Raw genomic sequence first — 19,418 nt, 5'->3', positions numbered from 1 at the left:
AGAAAATTGCAGGACCAAGAAGGCTGTGCCTTATCTGAAAATGCCTTAAAAATTGTAAGATTCACAAACTGTGAGTGATACAGGATATCTGCGTGTAAAAAATATCGCCTAGAAAAGTCATTGCTGGGACAATAACAGGATGGAATTTCTAACCATGATCAAGAAAATGAATTGAGTAATTTTTGCTCTTTGTATTTCAAAGGAATTATTTTCGAAAACTTGTCAAAGGGAATAACAATAAGATTGTCTCATAAAAGATGGAACAGCGTGGGAAAAATGCCAAAGCTCTCACCTGCCAGGGCCGGGTGCACGGGTCCAGTACCATTCAAGTTCTTGACCGGGAGAGCGGGAACCCTGAAGGAGAGAGACAAGGGACAGTCAGATTCAAGATGCTGCCCAAGAGTGCATATTTAGATGAGTCAATAGAAGGGAGATGTGGGAGGAGGGGAGAAAAAAAACAACAAAGGGACAGCAGCTAAAAAGAGGGACAGTAACTGAGCAAAAAATAGACAAAAAAAACGACCTGACAAAAAGTGATACAGATAAAAATAAGAACGGGGAAGAGGCATAATAATGCAGAAATAAAAGATAGGGGCAGAAATTCGAAGGAGAACACCAGGGACTGAGAGAAACAACATAGAGAGGGAGCAAGAACAACAGGGTGATTGACAGAAATCAATATTAATGTAAATTCACAATTTGCTTTATGAGAAACTGTTTTCAAATCAACTACCATAAATAGATTTTTGTACGTTCCAAGATTCACAGTGAAATATAGAATGCGGGTTTGTATTCAAAGGTGCTGGAGGGCATCAGCAGAAATGCTATATCACACAGCAACTGTGTAGGTTAGCGAGGGCCCCCCTGGCGGAGTTTCATTATTATTCTGATTTTAATCTATACAGCACCCGGCCTAGGGAAGGGTTGAAACCTTCACATTAGATTATATTACAATGCACAGCCACTGATAAAAGGGAATCTGAACACTGATCACAAACGAGAAATAGGAAGAGAACAATATAAACACAAGATATTCACTCTCTGTACAACGGAAAGTGTTAGACCCCATGGCGCCAGGTTACTGATACACAACAAATCATCAGATAACAACTTATACTCAAATGTTGATTAAAAAGGATGAATCCGTTTGCCCAATGCCCCTTGCAAACTACATAATATAAATGTAAATGACACTCTAATAATACAATGACAGTGTGAAATTAAGGTGACAGACTGTAGTTATTAAATCTCAAAAATATACATTTCAGAAAAGAAAGTATTAAAATAAAATGCCTGCCCAGCACAAAAGGATTTAAAAATAGAAATGGTGCCTACAAAGACTGAAAAAAACAATATTACAGAGTTGAAAATCCAAGCAGGCAAATATGTTGTAGGTGCACATGAGAACATTTAATGGGGCCTAAAAAAACTGTCCAAAGAGTGAATTAATGCATGCATGATTTAATACCCCAGGATCAGAGCCATCTTACTCAACTAAGCTTCTTTTTGTGCTCTGGTGATGTCCTCATCCTCAGCTCTACCCCCTCAACCTGGGACGACTCCTGGTGGCCAACATCACTGGGAACAGCCCCGACACCCACCAACCACGCACGTAACCTGGGGGTCATCCTCGACTTCACACTCTCCATGACCAAGCAGGTCAATACTGTCTCCTCATCCTGCTTCAACACCCTCCGAATGCTCCGCAGGATCTTCAAGTGGATCCCCACCGAAACAAGAAGAACTTTCACCCAGGGCCTCGTCACCAGCAAGCTGGACTACGGAAATGCCCTCTACGCAGGAACAACAACCAAGCTCCTGAGACGGTTGCAATGCATCCAGAACGCCTCGGCACGACTGATCCTCGACATCCCCCGCCGCAGCCACGTCACACCCCACCTGAGAGACCTACACTGGCTCCCCGTCAACAAGAGGATAACCTTCAAGCTCCTCATCCACGCACACAAAGCTCTCCATAACACCGGATCACCATACCTCAACAGACGACTCTGCTTCTACACCCCCACCCGCAACCTCCACTCACCCGTTATCACCCTCGCCACGGTCCCCCGCATCGGAAGAACGACCACCGGCTGCAGATCCTTCTCCCACCTCGCCGCCAAGACCTGGAACACCCTCCCCACCAACCTACGACAGACCCAAGACCTACTGGCCTTCAGAAGATGTCTCAAGACCTGGCTCTTCGATCAGTAGCTGCTCTTCCTCCCGCCCGTCCCCCACCCCAAGCGCCTTGAGACCCTCACAGGTATGTAGCACGCTTTATAAATACCTTGATTGATTGACTGAGACCCAATAGAGATGAGGCAATAGCTCTACCACACAGGACAGGTGGGACAGAAGAGCCAAAACACAGGAGAGGGAAAACAGGCCTTGTAAAACACAGGACACCTAGGACAGGACTTCTAAAATACAGGAGAGGTGGGACAGGAGATCTAAAACACAGCAGAGGTTGGACGAGAGATCTCAAACACAGGAGATTTGTGGAAGACGCTCTAGAGCACAGGAGAGATGGGACGGGAGATATAAAACACAGGAGAGACATGGCAGAACATCAAAAACACTGGAGAGGGGGGACAGGACTTCTAAAACACAGGAGACCCAGCACAGGACTTCTAAAACACAGGAGAGGTGCCACGGGAGATCTAAAACACAGCAGAGGTTGGACGAGAGATCTAAAACACAGAAGATTTGTGAAAGACGTTCTAGAGCACAGGAGACATGAGACAAGAGATCTAAAACACAAGAGACTTGCAATAGGGCTCTAGAGCTCAGGAGAGGTGGGACGAAGATTAAACACAGGAGAGATGGGACAGGAGATATAAAACATAGGAGAGCCATTACAGAACATCCCTCGAGAGGTGGGACAGGAGGTCTAAAACACAGGAGAAATGGGACTAGGGATCTAAAACACAGGAGATGTGCAACAAGACACAGAAGAGAGGAGTGATGGGAGATCTAGAGAATGCCGACGTGGGGGGGGGATATCTAAAGCACAGGGTATGTGGACAGCAGATCTAAAACACAGGAGAGGTGGGACAAGAGTTCTAGAGAGCACAGGAGAGCATCTATAGCATGGGGTGGGAAAGAAGATATAGCGCGCATGAGAGAAGGACAGGCTTACAGCACAGACTATGGCACAAAATGTAAGGCAGGCAAGCTAGAGTGAGGGAAAGGAGTTCTGGAACACACAAGTTGTGAGACAGGAAAGTAGACTACAAGAATGGTAGGAAGGAAGATCTACCATAGAGGAGCAGTGTGATCTGTAACACTAGTGATGGGTGGGTAAGATTTAGAACACATGAGAAGACTTATACATTCGAAGGGACTGGTGTCCTAGAACGCATGCGAGACAAGATAAGAGAGCTACTGCAATAGATGCGGCAAAAGGGCAAGAGAATGCCAGAGATAGTATATGGGATCACTAAATATGAGGCCAAGCATGTGACCTAGAGCACAGAAGAGATGGTCAGGGGACCCGGAACACTCTGCACGAAGCATGTGAAAACCTAAATCACACCAGCAAAGAGGCGAGGAGATTTTTAGTTTATTTCTAATGTTTTAATAAAGCACTGACATGGAGATGTCTAGGTCATTCAGAATGCAGCACCTTGGCATCATTATACAGTCAATCAAAACACACAACTATAAATATGGTGGTAAACAGCCACAGCTCTAAGTCTTTCTTTAATTTTCAGTGATTAGTGTCCCAGTGTAAGCATAGCAGAGGGTAGCTCTGCAGCCTTACACCCTCCCCTTGAAACAATATTCCATCAAATTGTCCTTATTTAGTAGAAGAAATATAGGGCCAGGTATACTAACTTATAAACACAGTGATTTGCAAAGTCACCGGGTTTGCAAGCGCAAAGTGGCGTTACGCCATGCAAGAAATCTTTTTTGTGGGTTCGAATCACTGTTGGGAGAGGTGTGAAACTTTTGTAAGCACTTAATTGCGATTTGCAAATAGCTAAAGAGTTACTTACACCATATCATGCGTGGTAACTGATTCACAAAGTGGAAGTTGTCTCCGTGGCATAGCTTCCCCTTTGGGAATCGCGTGGGGATCTTCTGAGGAGGCATGAGACTAATACATCTGTTCCTAAAAGGGAAATACTTTTGTTTACAAGCTGCACCTGTTGTTTTAATGGACAAAATCCGCTTTTGCAAATGCTTGGTAAAGCAAACGCATGAATGGAGGTCTGTTGTGCCTTGTAGGCCCTCATCCTTCCAGTGGCAGCTAGTTCCAACGGGGTCACGCATTGTGGGATGCCTTACTAATATAATATAGGTAGATCATTTGGCGACCCCCTACAGTTGTGCAATGTTTCATGCGGCCTGTTAGTACATATGTTGCATTGCAGAACCATTCATATTATGCACACCCAGGTTTGCAAGGGGGTCTTATGCACCAGGCACAAGAAGCCTACTGGGAGAATGAAGACGTTTGGGGTGGTCTCTACCCGCCAGTTTGCTGAAACGTGAAAGAAGAGGTCTGTCATGTATAGCTTGGCTCCTTAAATCCAATGCACCAAAACTGAAGATGGCGGCATGGCACAGACCTCCTAGTAGGCTTGGTATACATTTGTTAGGTAAACCTGGGCGGACTCTGTTCCATTACTACAGACTTTATACCACTGCTGTCAAACAAGTAAAATGCTTCTGCCAGGGTTGGGGCCATTGCAATGAAATACACATAATGTTTGTGAAAATGACACCTAGCACAGTAAATGCTTCTTGGCATTTGGCTGTATGAAAATGACACGAGTTTATTTTTGGCATATGACATTTACGTGAGATACTGGTTGGAAACTAGTTCAAGTAGAAAGTACCTTCCGGCCTCAGCACATTTCAATGCTTCAATTCCTCTGGCTCATATGCTGTTTAAAGCATTCTCCCCGGTGAAACTTTGGTGATAAGACGTAGCCGCACAAAGAGAAAACTAAATTACGCATTATTACGCAATAAAAGTTTCACAAGTGCATATTCTATATCAGTTGAAGCTGAACAAGGGAATTGCAAATGAATGCATGGATCTGCGTTAGAAACTCCCAGTCATAGAATTACCTCAATGTACTTCTACTTAGCCAAGAGGGTGACCCTTCGTACGCCCATGGAGGAGGCCAGGGAAGGAGTAACATCTCAGTACTGGTGTGATATCAGGAGCACCTTTTATTTTGGAGGTGTTTAGGCACAAGTCACTTCCTAGCTTTGACGAGTGATTTGTGGGCACACGTGATACCTCCTGCCAAAAACTGATGGCACCCCAAATCACTTCTTATTCTGAATCGAACGCAGGCACCGTCCACTTTGAGATGCCAATTGGGCCCAAAAGGGTGAAATTAAACTTGGGTTAAAAGCACACAACTATGACCAGATGCTAAAATTTGTGAGCGTTAATACCCCATAGGAGCACCCTTCGGTGTAGGTTAAACCGGGAAACAACCTTTACAACGCAACTTTTACATCGCACTACCATTACAACGCAGTCATTACATCGCAACATCCCTTACATTGCATGCCATTACAACACAACCATTACATCGCATGACACTACAACGCATACCATTACAACGCATGTCATCACATCGCAGTCATTACAACGCATACCATTACAACGCATGTCATCACATCGCAGTCATTACAACGCATACCATTACAACCCATACCATTACAACGCATAGTACCCTTACACTATCCAACACTTACCCTACTGTTGCACCCCCTGGAATTAGAATAGTAATGTTTACCCCTATACTATCCAATACTTACCATAAATGCAATGTAATGGTATGCGTTGTAAAGGTAGCATGCAATGTAATGGAATGTGTTGTAAAGGTAGTTTCTTAAAATGCAATGTCGTGTCATGCGATGTAATGGAATGCGTTGTAAAGGATGTTGCAATGTGAAAAATACGTTGTAAAGGCATGCGTTGTAAAAGTATACGTTGTATCGTCATACATCAGGTTAAACCATCACCCAGCTGATCTACACCGCACAATGCACTGTAGAAACATTGCACTACAGAAGAACAAGGTATCAAAGTAGGTGTTATGATTTCAATATGATATTTGTGCCTTGAAAAAAGGCAGAGCTTATGGCCCAACCTGTAAGAAGAGGCTCTTTGTAGAGCATGCTGAAGTAGTTACTGCCCTATAACAGGAAAAACAGGAACCATCTCTCTTGATGAATTAGCTGAAGAGCACGTCTTGTAGTCCGATAGCATCTTATCCTGGACTCTGCTCTGTAAGAGCCACTTCTACTTGTCCTTCCAAGAATGCTATTTTTTCCCAATGGCTCCCGGGCAAACACTTTTGTTTGTTCAACATATGTAACACTTTACTGAACCATTTCTGGTTGTCAGCTTTATCAGCTGCATCTTGCTTTTCGGCTGTGTGCCACGACCTGAATGGCTTTGAAGAATCTTCCCGCCGGAGCATCGGCTGATAACAGCAGGGATCTCAGGACCTGGCTGCTGGACGGAAGTCATCTGCCTGCTGCGGCTTCCTGGTTCAGCCCTGCTCTTATCTCCTGCAAACTTGACAATCTAGCGAGCCCTTCATATATTCATCTTCAGAGCAGTAGTTTGCTGCCTGGGGGTCCCCGCGAGTGTACCCACATTCTGAGTAAGTGGGCACTGCATAGCTGTTGTCTACACTGTGGACTGGCACTCTCTGGTTAAAGATCAGTGCACGCCCCAAAACTAGGGGTCTCTACCTTCATGAATGAGACATGTTTGAATTATATGTGTGTCTTTGGACAGTGTGGTATTAAAAGGGTCCTTTTAGACCCTTTGTGCGTGCTGAGTAAACTGAAGGCTATTGCCTTTGGAAGGATAACTTAATCCAGGTTGGGCATGACAGCATACATGTACACCCACACCACCTCTCTGAAACCATGTCTAACTGGTAGATGAGGTTGGTGGGTCTCACCAGTCCACTGCTTTTTTTTAGAATAGGTTTTTCCACTTCCTCAATGAAATGCACCTCCTGGACTTGGCCTTTTTTGCAGGGTTATCCCAGAACTTTTTGCCTTCTCCTAGTATTTTTTCTGACCTGGTGATGGTGGTTTTAGGACTCTGGGCACTTTATCACTGTTGTTCAGTGTTAAAGTGCATGTGCTCTCCATGGTAAACTTGGTAGGATTGGTCTACACCTGTTTGGCATATTTAATTTACCTATCAGTCCCTTGTAAAGTTGTATCTCATATACCTGGGCCAGAAAATTAAATGCTACTGGTGGGCTTGCAGCGCTTCTTGCGCCACCCAGCAAAGTAGCCTTTCAAACCTGTCTCAGGCCTCTGCCATTGCAGGGCCTACGCGCACAGTTTACTGCCACTGTGATGTGGCAGATAACAAATTTTCAAAAGAGTTAAAACGCACAACGAATTTTCAAAAATTGCATTAAATTTTGAATACGGTGTGCATCTCCGCTAAAGTTTAAATTTTAGATAAAGTGGTTGCCACGTCTGTGACTCCCCTTTTACTACATATCAGTGACCCCTAAGGTAGGCCCTAGTTGGCCCTTTGGGCAGAGTGCGCTGTAGGTAAAAGGTAGGACATGTGCCTTAACTGTGTGACTTGTCCTGGTAGTAACAAACAGCCTTTTTGGTTTCTCACTACTTTGAGGCTGCCCTCTCATAGGAATACATTGGGGATTCCCTGATATGTGTTTCAGTGGTAATTCCTGACATGAGAGGAGTGGCGTGATCAAGGTTGGTATGTTTGGAATAGTGGTGATAAATGCTGCATAATGGTTTTTGCTAATTTATTATCGCTATTTTAGAAATGCCACTTTTAGAAGTGGGCATTGCTGTGTGCTATGTGTCTTTGTGCCTGTCTGTTGTGTATTGCATGTCTGGCTCTGGATGACAGTGGCTCCAGAGGAGCTGGGTGAGTCAGCGCTTGGCTGTATAGGCCGATCTACAATTGGAGTAGTGGGAGGAGTAGCACCTGACCCTGAATAGCACTGTGCCTGCCTTACACAATGCAGGCTCCGCCCCCTGTTGTATGTCTGGGGCCAGAGCCTACACTAACAATGGGGACTGTTGTGTACTTCTTAAGTGCCCCCCAGAACTGGTTTGGACTGGGTCCAGTGTCCTGTGCCAGGGCAGGTCAAAGACTAGAAGTAGTATAAGTATTGGGGCTGTGACCCCATGGAAGAGTGCTCACTTGGAACCTGCTGGGGACTAAGATACTGCGTGGACCTCAGTGTGCAAGGAGGAACGCCCACATGGACTGACCTGCTCCCTGCTGGGGGGATCTGGAAAGACTCCCCTTCTGCTGGAAAGACATGTGTGCTGGCCTGCCTTGTGGGACCCTGGAGACCTGGCATCAAGCGGAGCGCTGTGTTCTGTACGTTGCCCTGAACCTGGGCTTGGAGCACTGCAGGAGCCTTTTATGTGGAGCCCCTGGCGTGGGCTTGTATCGCCGCAGCGCATGGTGATCGCTCCACTTCCCGTGTCCTGAAGTGCCTCGGAGGGGCATTGTGCCGATAACAGCATGGAGAGCGCTTCAGGATTTCTGTGCCCTGGGGGGGTCGGAGCCCTGACGTGGGCTCATGACGAAATATCTCCTGGGCACAGAGAGAGTAACAGCATCATGAGGAGAAGGTCCCGTAGCCACCGGAAGCCAGGCGGCAGTTGCCTGGTTGAGGGCAGAGCCTCTGGCCGGAAAAGCGGAAGCTAGGCAAAGGCTGAGCATGGCTAAGGGCATGGCTCTCACAAGGAGAAGAGGTGCCGCAGAGCCTAAAGTTTGTGGGCCAAAAGAAGGAGGGAGAGCCCAGACCAGGTGGCAGGCGAGATTCAGCGAGGGAGGCCGCGCCCCCCTCTTCTTGCTGCTGCACCAGAGTTGCAGCCCATTGAATACAGAGACCGGCCCACGAGCACCTGTAGTACAGGGTGAGTCCGGGTAGCACGGACAGCCAGCTATCTTATTCCTGGTCGGGTTGCCTCAGATACGAGAGGTATGGGTCCCATTGGCATACAGAGAGGGGCTGAGCCCCGACCAAAGCGCAACTTGATCGAGCCGCTGCCTTGTGCCTGCGGGCATTTTTCTTTAGGGAAGTACCACATTCTCTAACAGGGGTACAGGAATGAGGTGCCCTAACCGCAATGAGGAGGCCAGGACAGTGAATATGCCTTCTAGATAAATCAGGGCTCCCCTCAGTTATGGGCCTGATGTGCTGAGGCTATGTGCACATTATTAATGCTCACTAAGGTACACTGCTGGGCATGATGTTGCTATAATGGGCACTGCTGCTGATTGTGTTTATGCCATACTGTACATGGTTATTGTCTTGCTGATGTGGCTATAATATGTGGCGTATGGTGCAGTGATGTTTATGCCTAAGAGGGGCATGATGGGTTATGGGTAACATGCACTGCACTACTGCTGATTATGTTCTGCATAATATGCTATACTAGGTAATGCTGGGATATCCATGCCTAAGGTGTTTATGCTAAGTGTACACTGATAAGTAGTTACTGGTTATTTTCCCTAATTGTGAGTTCTGATGGTTATAACAGTGGTCCGATATGCCCTGTAGTGTATACAATCCCTGTAAAGTCACACCAAGTGCCAGGTGGCACAGTGTATATATGTGATTACGTTCTAATGTGTTTTATGAGTAATACAAAGGCTATTTTGACATAACCTTGTGTGGATTTTCTTTTGTGGTGTGCCTGGTGCGTCGCTGCTGTGTGAGTATGTTGCACAAACGCTTTACACATTGCCTCTGGGATAAGCCTGACTGCTCTGCCAAGCTACCAAGGGGATGAGCAGGGGTTATCTTCAGAGTGTAACTCCCTTGCCCTGCCTAGAATGGTGGTTTCTGCCTGGCTTAGGCGCATGCCCTAGAGAACCAGAAATCCCATTTCTAACAGCGCCGATTATCCATTACCTGCGTGGCTGGAGGCTCCCAAGGCAAAGTATAAACTGCAATGCACAAACCCCGTAGAGCCAGTCCAGCGTGGCCAGACCTGCGATCCTAAGTTTCAGAACCCAGGAAAACTGGACAGCAACAGGAAATTGCATGCCTCCAAGACAGGAGACATGCTTAGCATTGTTTATAGCAGAACCTTCCTCTCAGGCAGAGCAGGACACGTACAGCCCCATTTCTGCAGTACTGGGTAGATCATGTGTGCACTGAGAAGACCTGCATACCAGCCTATGAAAGAACATTTGACGAGGAGTGGAATCTCTGCTGAATTGTTATTCTTCTTCCAGACTGGGGCTAAATGCAGGAAGGATGTGTGAAGCATTCTTAATGTGAGCTGCAGAGACGGAGAGCTCACCAGAATGTATAAGAAAGCGCAGTTGTTAGACCTGTCTGCTTCTGGGAAGACTCTAACCACCATGATTTATTTTTGTCCCCCTTAGCCTCCCAGAGTTTCTATTTTTTATTTTTACATGTGTCCATCAGGAGTTTTTAATGCTGTCAGGGGGCTAGGTGTTCCTTGGCGATGACGCCATTCTTCCCTCATACTTGTGAGGCCTAGTCATCCCCCTTGAAAATCTAGGGATCTCCAGAGATCTAAAATGGTGTCCACCAACTGCCATAACGGACACTACTGGAGGACAGGTCCATAGGGTAACATTAGGGAACCTTCTGGAATTAACTAGAGACTTCTGCAGGTCTCAGGCCACCCTATATAAGGCCAGTGACCAGCAGCCATTTTGTGCTGACCCCAGAGTAGAGGAGTGAGGCAGTGGTGAGAGGAGGTGGACACACTGAGAGCAGCTAGTTTGTCACTGAGGCTGACAGTTACTTCAGAGGATTGTTCCCCCTTCAGCCTTTGACCGATCCCTCTCTCAAGACAACAACTATTGATAAGGAAATCGAGTTACTGGAGGAAGAAGATCCTTTTATCTCAGAGCCCCAGTAAAACCACTCAGATCACCCTTAATTGAAGGCATTCCTGACTGACCATACCCAGCGCTGTGCTCACCGGTGTTGTGGATCAGCTGTAGTGAAGGTGGGCGTCTGTGGCACCTTAGCGCCCTAAAGAGCGAGGGCGCCGTGTGTGCACATCCTTCCTGAGAGGCCGGAGCTGAAGGTGTCTGAGGAAGAGTAGCGGCGCTGTGTTAGCGGATTGCGGGACCCCGGGGGCACCAGCCGCGTCAAGCAGAGCAGGTAGTGCTTCCGCGCATGCCCTCAGCGCGCCCGCTATCGAAAGCAGGAGGGGCCTAGGGTCGGGCAGGCCCAGGAGATCAGCGTCGACGTGAAGAGCAGCGTCCTTCCTGTGAGCGAGTGCGGAGGCGGGAGAGGTACGAGAGCGTCCGCGCATGCCCGGAGGTTCAGCGCGACTGCCGGCTTAACTGAGGAGGCGCCGGAAGATCTCCAAGAGCGCCGCCTCGTCCACAGTTACCCCCCCCTGCGTGCGAGCGCTATCTACGAGGCCAGCGCTCAAGGCGAAGTCTGACCGGCCAGCCCTAGTGTCCTGTTGGTAAACGGACCATTGTGCTGAACTGCAACAAAGCCTCGGAGGCGGGCGCCAAGTAAAGATCTGTGAACTGTGGCGCACCGGCCGCCAAGACAGTAAGGAGAGAGGGGGGTTGAGAAAGGAAAGGGCTAAATCGTCCTTGGTGTAGCGCTAGTATCACAAATCACAGCGCTTAATCGAGTGACCTGTTATCCCAGCAACGTTAAGTCCTGAACTGTGTCAGAATAAGCGAAGGGGGGGGGGAAAGAGTCACATAACCCCAACCTCACTTCTGTAGGCTTCTGACAAGCGGCTATTAAGCTAGAAATTAGTGGGGAACTTAAACTAATATCAGTAGAGCGCTGACAGGTCTTGTTAGAAGGGAGCTTCCTTCAGAAACTCCTAGCAATTGTTGTGAGAAGCTGTAAAACCAGTGGTATTCTTGCAAGCCACTCTGTGTGTGTAAGCTAGCACAAAGTTAAGGTGCAGATAAAGGGATAAAGGGCATAGCCCTGAATGTTGTAAACTAACCAGTGAATTGGCAAGTTGTATTGATGAAGTATTGCTGACATGGTGTACTAATGTAAGAAATCCTGCATAGGGTGAAACTAATGGGTTTCCCGTAAATTATCAAACGAGTTACTTTTATACCTTACTGAACCCTTGTTATTTGAATGTGGTTTACTGCCCTTTTTCCACAGCTGGAGGAGTGAAAAGTAATCTCCCTAGTAAAAGTGTAATGTTTATTCCTAAAAGTAATTGATGTTATAATCTGTATGATTTCAAATCCAAAGAGCCATATTATTTTTATAAAAGGTAACGGTATTTTTCCAAACAGAGGTGTTGTGTCTTTATTTTAGTGGTTCATCACTGTGTTACTGTGGGTGAGACTTGTAAGTACTTAGCCAACGCCTTGAGTTAGCTGTAGACCACTACTGTGCCAAGCTACCATATGTAGGCTTGGGTAATCTAGGTCCAACATAATTGGTGTTTCAGCGGTGGGATAGCGGATCTGTACTTACACTCACTTATTAGTAACGCAGTGCCAACCACGAGACCCCACCTGGAGTTTTCTCCCTGCGGCCCTCCTAATTTACATTTTTGGTTTTTCTAAATTGACTTCTGGCGGTGGGTGGAGGTTGACCTCAGGTCACTCTGTGGATTTCTCCTGTGTAGCATTTTATACTTCAAATAGACATGGAGATAAATGTGGAAGAGCTAGACAATTATACTGTGCCCCAATTGAAGGAATGGTGTCAGCAGCAGGGGGTGTTTTTCAAGAAAGGCGCCAGAAAAGTTGAGCTGCTGACCAGTATTCGGGCATGGGTAGAGGCTCATTCCGGGGAGGAGGTAGATCCTGAGGAGAGTGACAAGGACACTGTCCTGGAGACCGCAACACTGTACCAGGCGGGAGGGGAGAACCTTGTAACAGGTCCTAGAACACCTTCTAGAGTGGGCAGTAGTGTGTCAGAGAGGGGCCTGACTGACGCCGAGTTAGAAGACAGGAGGGAGGAGAGGAGGATGAGAATAGAACTAGCCAGGATGGACATGGTGAGGGAGGAAAAGAGGTTGGAGCATGAGCGGACCATCAAAGAGATGGATTTGCAAGCCCTGAATTTACGTACCCCCAAACCAGAGAATGGTGGCAGCGATAACCAAACCAACACCAGAGAACCTAGACCGTACCTACCCAAAGACATTATGGCTTGTTATGTACCCAGTGACGACATTGCTAAATGGCTAGCCGCCTATGAGGTCTCGCTGAGGGCCCATGGGATTCTGGAAGTCCACTGGGGAGGTGGGTTATACAAATACATGCCCCCCACTGGCAGGGATACTTTGTTGGCCCTTGACCAGAGTGAACAGACCTACTATCCGGCTATGAAATCAGCGCTGCTCAAGAAGTTTGGGTTGACCCCTGAGAAATATAGACAAAAGTTCCGGGGCAGCTACAAGCTGGGCACACAAAACTGGGTAGATTTCTTGGACTACTCCAGGAAGGCCCTGGAGGGTTGGGTAAGAGGCAGCGAAGTAGGAGACTATGAGGGACTATATGACCTCATACTCAAGGAACACCTACTCGAGAAGTGTCTTCCCGAGCTAAGACAGCATCTGGTGGACAGCAAGCTGACCAGCCCCAGGAAGCTTGCTGAGGAGGCGGACATCTGGGTTAGTACCCGGGTGTCGACTAAGGGGACTGGAGGGAATTCCCAGAAGCAAGGACAGGGCGTCCCCCAGAAGAAAGAGGGAGGGGAAACTAAGAGGGAGTTCTCAAAAGGGCCACAAAATACTTCGCAAGGAAGGGGCAGAGGATTCATCCCCAAGAGTAACCCCCCTCGCAACCCTACCCCTGGCCAAAGCCAGCAGCCAAGGGTTGTTCATTGTTTTGAGTGTGGTGGTGTGGGACACTATAAAGGAGATGTGAGATGCCCAAAAAGACCACCCCCTCCCACTGGAGGAAAAGCCCCGGGAATCACTAGTGTAGTGCTCGGGGAGGAGATGCCTTTGGTTAATGGAGGGGAGCGGGCGGGTGTCACCTTAGTGTCCCTGGGAGATAAGGAGATGGTTCCCAAGACCCAGCTGCCCTCTAATACTACTAAGTATGAGCAGTGGGTCACCATCAATGGCCGCAGAGGGGAGGCTCTGAGAGACACAGGAGCCAGCATGACTATGGTAAGGAGTCAGCTGGTGTCTCCAGAGCAGGTCATCCCAGACGTACTCCATCCCGCCGTAATGGCTGACGGCAGATTGGGCCACTACCCTGTGGCTGAGGGACACTACCAATTTCGTGTGATGCCCTTTGGGCTCAAGAATGCCCCTGCCACTTTTCAGCGGCTGGTGAACAGGGTCCTTTCTGGAATGGAAGCTTTTTCTGCTGCATACCTGGACGACATTGCTGTCTTCAGTAGCAGCTGGGAGGACCATTTGCAGCATCTGCAAGCTGTTCTTCATGCCCTGCAACAGGCTGGATTGACAATCAAGGCCAGCAAGTGTCAGATCGGACAGGGGTCGGTGGTGTACCTAGGTCACTTGGTGGGCAGAGGGACGGTGCAGCCCCTCCAGGCAAAGATTGAGGCTATCATCGCCTGGGAGCCCCCCAAGACTCAAACAGAGGTCCGAGCCTTCCTGGGCCTCACTGGATACTACCGTCGCTTCGTGAAGGGGTATGGCACTATCGTGGCCCCCCTCACTGAGCTTACTTCCAAGAAGCAACCCCGACGGGTAGTCTGGACGGAGGCTTGCCAGCGAGCCTTCATGACCTTGAAACAAGCATTGTGTTCCGCTCCCATTCTCAAGGCCCCTGATTTTGCTAGAGAATTCATTGTCCAAACAGATGCGTCAGAACATGGCATTGGGGCAGTGTTATCGCAGCTAAATGATGAGGGCTTGGATCAACCCGTGGTCTTCCTGTCCAGGAGACTACTCCCCAGGGAAAGGAGGTGGAGTACAATTGAGAGAGAAGCCTTTGCGGTGGTCTGGGCTCTGAAGAAGCTGCGACCATACCTGTTTGGTTTGCACTTCCTAGTTCAGACTGACCATCACCCCCTTCGTTGGCTGATGCAAATGAAGGGGGAGAATCCCAAGTTGCTAAGGTGGTCCATCTCCCTACAGGGAATGGACTTTAGGGTGGAACACCGACCTGGGGCAGACCATGCCAACGCAGACGGTCTATCCAGGTATTTCCGCCTTAGTGATGAGGACTCCCAAGGGGTTGGGTAGTTCTCCCCACTTTCAGCTGGGGGGGACGCGTGTTAGACCTGTCTGCTTCTGGGAAGACTCTAACCACCATGATTTATTTTTGTCCCCCTTAGCCTCCCAGAGTTTCTATTTTTTATTTTTACATGTGTCCATCAGGAGTTTTTGATGCTGTCAGGGGGCTAGGTGTTCCTTGGCGATGACGCCATTCTTCCCTCATACTTGTGAGGCCTAGTCATCCCCCTTGAAAATCTAGGGATCTCCAGAGATCTAAAATGGTGTCCACCAACTGCCATAACGGACACTACTGGAGGACAGGTCCATAGGGTAACATTAGGGAACCTTCTGGAATTAACTAGAGACTTCTGCAGGTCTCAGGCCACCCTATATAAGGCCAGTGACCAGCAGCCATTTTGTGCTGACCCCAGAGTAGAGGAGTGAGGCAGTGGTGAGAGGAGGTGGACACACTGAGAGCAGCTAGTTTGTCACTGAGGCTGACAGTTACTTCAGAGGATTGTTCCCCCTTCAGCCTTTGACCGATCCCTCTCTCAAGACAACAACTATTGATAAGGAAATCGAGTTACTGGAGGAAGAAGATCCTTTTATCTCAGAGCCCCAGTAAAACCACTCAGATCACCCTTAATTGAAGGCATTCCTGACTGACCATACCCAGCGCTGTGCTCACCGGTGTTGTGGATCAGCTGTAGTGAAGGTGGGCATCTGTGGCACCTTAGCGCCCTAAAGAGCGAGGGCGCCGTGTGTGCACATCCTTCCTGAGAGGCCGGAGCTGAAGGTGTCTGAGGAAGAGTAGCGGCGCTGTGTTAGCGGATTGCGGGACCCCGGGGGCACCAGCCGCGTCAAGCAGAGCAGGTAGTGCTTCCGCGCATGCCCTCAGCGCGCCCGCTATCGAAAGCAGGAGGGGCCTAGGGTCGGGCAGGCCCAGGAGATCAGCGTCGACGTGAAGAGCAGCGTCCTTCCTGTGAGCGAGTGCGGAGGCGGGAGAGGTACGAGAGCGTCCGCGCATGCCCGGAGGTTCAGCGCGACTGCCGGATTAACTGAGGAGGCGCCGGAAGATCTCCAAGAGCGCCGCCTCGTCCACAGTTACCCCCCCTGCGTGCGAGCGCTATCTACGAGGCCAGCGCTCAAGGCGAAGTCTGACCGGCCAGCCCTAGTGTCCTGTTGGTAAACGGACCATTGTGCTGAACTGCAACAAAGCCTCGGAGGCGGGCGCCAAGTAAAGATCTGTGAACTGTGGCGCACCGGCCGCCAAGACAGTAAGGAGAGAGGGGGGTTGAGAAAGGAAAGGGCTAAATCGTCCTTGGTGTAGCGCTAGTATCACAAATCACAGCGCTTAATCGAGTGACCTGTTATCCCAGCAACGTTAAGTCCTGAACTGTGTCAGAATAAGCGAAGGGGGGGGAAAAGAGTCACATAACCCCAACCTCACTTCTGTAGGCTTCTGACAAGCGGCTATTAAGCTAGAAATTAGTGGGGAACTTAAACTAATATCAGTAGAGCGCTGACAGGTCTTGTTAGAAGGGAGCTTCCTTCAGAAACTCCTAGCAATTGTTGTGAGAAGCTGTAAAACCAGTGGTATTCTTGCAAGCCACTCTGTGTGTGTAAGCTAGCACAAAGTTAAGGTGCAGATAAAGGGATAAAGGGCATAGCCCTGAATGTTGTAAACTAACCAGTGAATTGGCAAGTTGTATTGATGAAGTATTGCTGACATGGTGTACTAATGTAAGAAATCCTGCATAGGGTGAAACTAATGGGTTTCCCGTAAATTATCAAACGAGTTACTTTTATACCTTACTGAACCCTTGTTATTTGAATGTGGTTTACTGCCCTTTTTCCACAGCTGGAGGAGTGAAAAGTAATCTCCCTAGTAAAAGTGTAATGTTTATTCCTAAAAGTAATTGATGTTATAATCTGTATGATTTCAAATCCAAAGAGCCATATTATTTTTATAAAAGGTAACGGTATTTTTCCAAACAGAGGTGTTGTGTCTTTATTTTAGTGGTTCATCACTGTGTTACTGTGGGTGAGACTTGTAAGTACTTAGCCAACGCCTTGAGTTAGCTGTAGACCACTACTGTGCCAAGCTACCATATGTAGGCTTGGGTAATCTAGGTCCAACAGCAGTGCACTGAGAAAAGGAGCTAATATGATCCCAGACAGACCTGACAAATACCCAGCTGCCAGGGCAGTCTGCATTGAGGCCATCTCTTTCACTGAGACCACCCAGGTGTCACAAGATCCCTGCCACTCACCTGGCCAGGCGAAATGTGCCCTAAAGACAGCGATATCTGGGCCATAGAGCAGGGCTGGACAGGCCTTTCACTCCACTGGCCATTACCCTGGTAAGCTGTAGCCCTTTGAGCCACATTTTGAAAGCCCAGGACCACTCCTGGTGCCCCTGCCACTTTCCCCAGCTCTTCGAGGTTAATTGCAGTATGCATGAGAAGGCTTCAAGAGAGGGAGAGAAGGAGAAGGAAGGATGGGGGGGGGGTAAAGAGAAAGAGATCAGAGAGGAAGAAGAGAGATAGGAGAGAAGGAAAAAGAGAGGAGGGGTGGAAAGAAATACAGAAATGTGTGAGGAGATGAAGAGAGCAGGGCTGGTTTGAACATTTTTGACAGGGCTATTGTTGGTATCCTACCCCAGCCCTGCCGTGGAGCCATGTCGCCCTTTTTGATGAGAGAGTGACTCTGCCCCAGCCTAATCAACCACGCACAGGGCTCCTGCATTCCCATTCCCCAGACCCAGAAGGACCAGGAGACAGCCCCTCACTACGCCAGATTCATGCACAATGGAAACAATCTGCATTCCCGCTCCATGAGCACCATCCTCCCTGCCTTACTCTATGCTCCCCCCTCACCTTCTGCCCCAGCATCTTCAACCAGAGACTTTGGGGTAGACTTCAGTTCTTCGGTAAACATAGCAACGTCTATTACCAACACAGGGGTTGCGGCCAGATTCCAAATAATAAAAATACGAAAATCAGTCCAAACATTTCCTTCCATGCATCCATGACTCTAATTCAGTAGTTATTACAAAACTCAACTACTGTATGAATCTATTGTTCTGTCTCCTCGCCCTATATTTTTTCCTCCCTCTGAATACATTTCTAAACTTTAACACTAAGATCATTTACAATTAATTATCAGAGAAAAAAACCTCCTAATTCATACTATTGTCAAAAAGCAGCCTTGTTGTCGGCTTTAAATAGAACTCTTTACACTCTATTGATCCAGGTATAGGGCCTATTCAGAAATGCACTTCGTAGTATGTTAGTCGTACTACAATAGTACAACTCACATACTACAAAATGCCATTCACTCACCTACATGCGGAACTCTCCACCGTCGCCTCTCCTATATTTTTATGTGTGTTTTATGTCTACATTTAAAATAAGTGAAATATATTAAATATGAAATAAAGTATTCTCTTTAATGTATATGCTTTGCACAGAATTATACAGAATCTTGATCAGTAGAGAACTATATATACTTTTTAGTGTTGTACCTATACTTTAACCTTTCTACATGGTCTCCTTCCTTTTGAATTAACCTGGGGGATTCTCTGCGGATTTTAGTTGACCCTATCCCCTTGGTTTTGAGGGGTCGCTGTCTTTTAGTGTGGTGTAGAGCAGACTCCACCATGATTTTGGCAATGGGATGGCATCTTTGGCTCATCTCCTGCCACTCCTGCTCCACCTGGGACTTCTTATCTGCTTCAGGAACTCAGGAGATCTTAAGTTGAGTGCGCACCTGAAGAGCATCTGATGGGGCGTATCATGGGATTCTGAAAGAGCACCGACTGGGTACGCCTACTCCATTATCCCCCTGGCTCCAAACTTTGACTTAGATAACATTTTGTAACCATACAGACCATCAGCACACATCACACGTGGCAATTCCTCTGAAATAGTACTGTGCCTTCTACTTCACACTCTCTTACTCTGCCTCTGTCAGATTGTCAATGGACAACACTAGGAGAAGGGAAAGGGTTGACTAAAACCAATTGCTGTAATAATATATCTGTCAAATCACCTTTGAGAACATTCTAAATATCAAGTTATTTTGAGGAATTCCTAGTCTCGTGGAACACTATTGAATGTTAGCACACTTTGAATGTGTGTTTTGAACTATTTTTTGAGGACTAGTAATTCATCTCGAGTTTGCAGCAGCTGTCAGATGGAGATATGGGACATTTCCCTAATTCCTAAGTCTTCATTTGTGTGCAGCAGGAGAAGCACAGATAGCAAGATGGAAAGATACTACAGTCT

The 19,418-nt window shown here is 47.7% G+C and overlaps 1 protein-coding gene across 1 annotated transcript in view; it reads right to left on the bottom strand.

The window, feature by feature from the left end:
* DTX1 (deltex E3 ubiquitin ligase 1) overlaps nucleotides 1-19,418 on the bottom strand; it is a 448,016-nt gene that overhangs the window by 113,281 nt on the left and 315,317 nt on the right. Inside the window, exon 4 of the mRNA XM_086943241.1 lies at nucleotides 293-354. Coding sequence (XP_086799367.1) covers nucleotides 293-354 — 62 coding nt within the window. The remainder of the gene's footprint in view (nucleotides 1-292; nucleotides 355-19,418) is intronic.

This window comes from Lissotriton vulgaris, chromosome 11 (assembly GCF_964263255.1).
Source record: "Lissotriton vulgaris chromosome 11, aLisVul1.2, whole genome shotgun sequence".
NCBI classification, from domain to species: domain Eukaryota; kingdom Metazoa; phylum Chordata; class Amphibia; order Caudata; family Salamandridae; genus Lissotriton; species Lissotriton vulgaris.
Note: the sequence above shows the minus strand (reverse complement) of the source record. Positions and strands in the feature narration are given on the sequence as shown.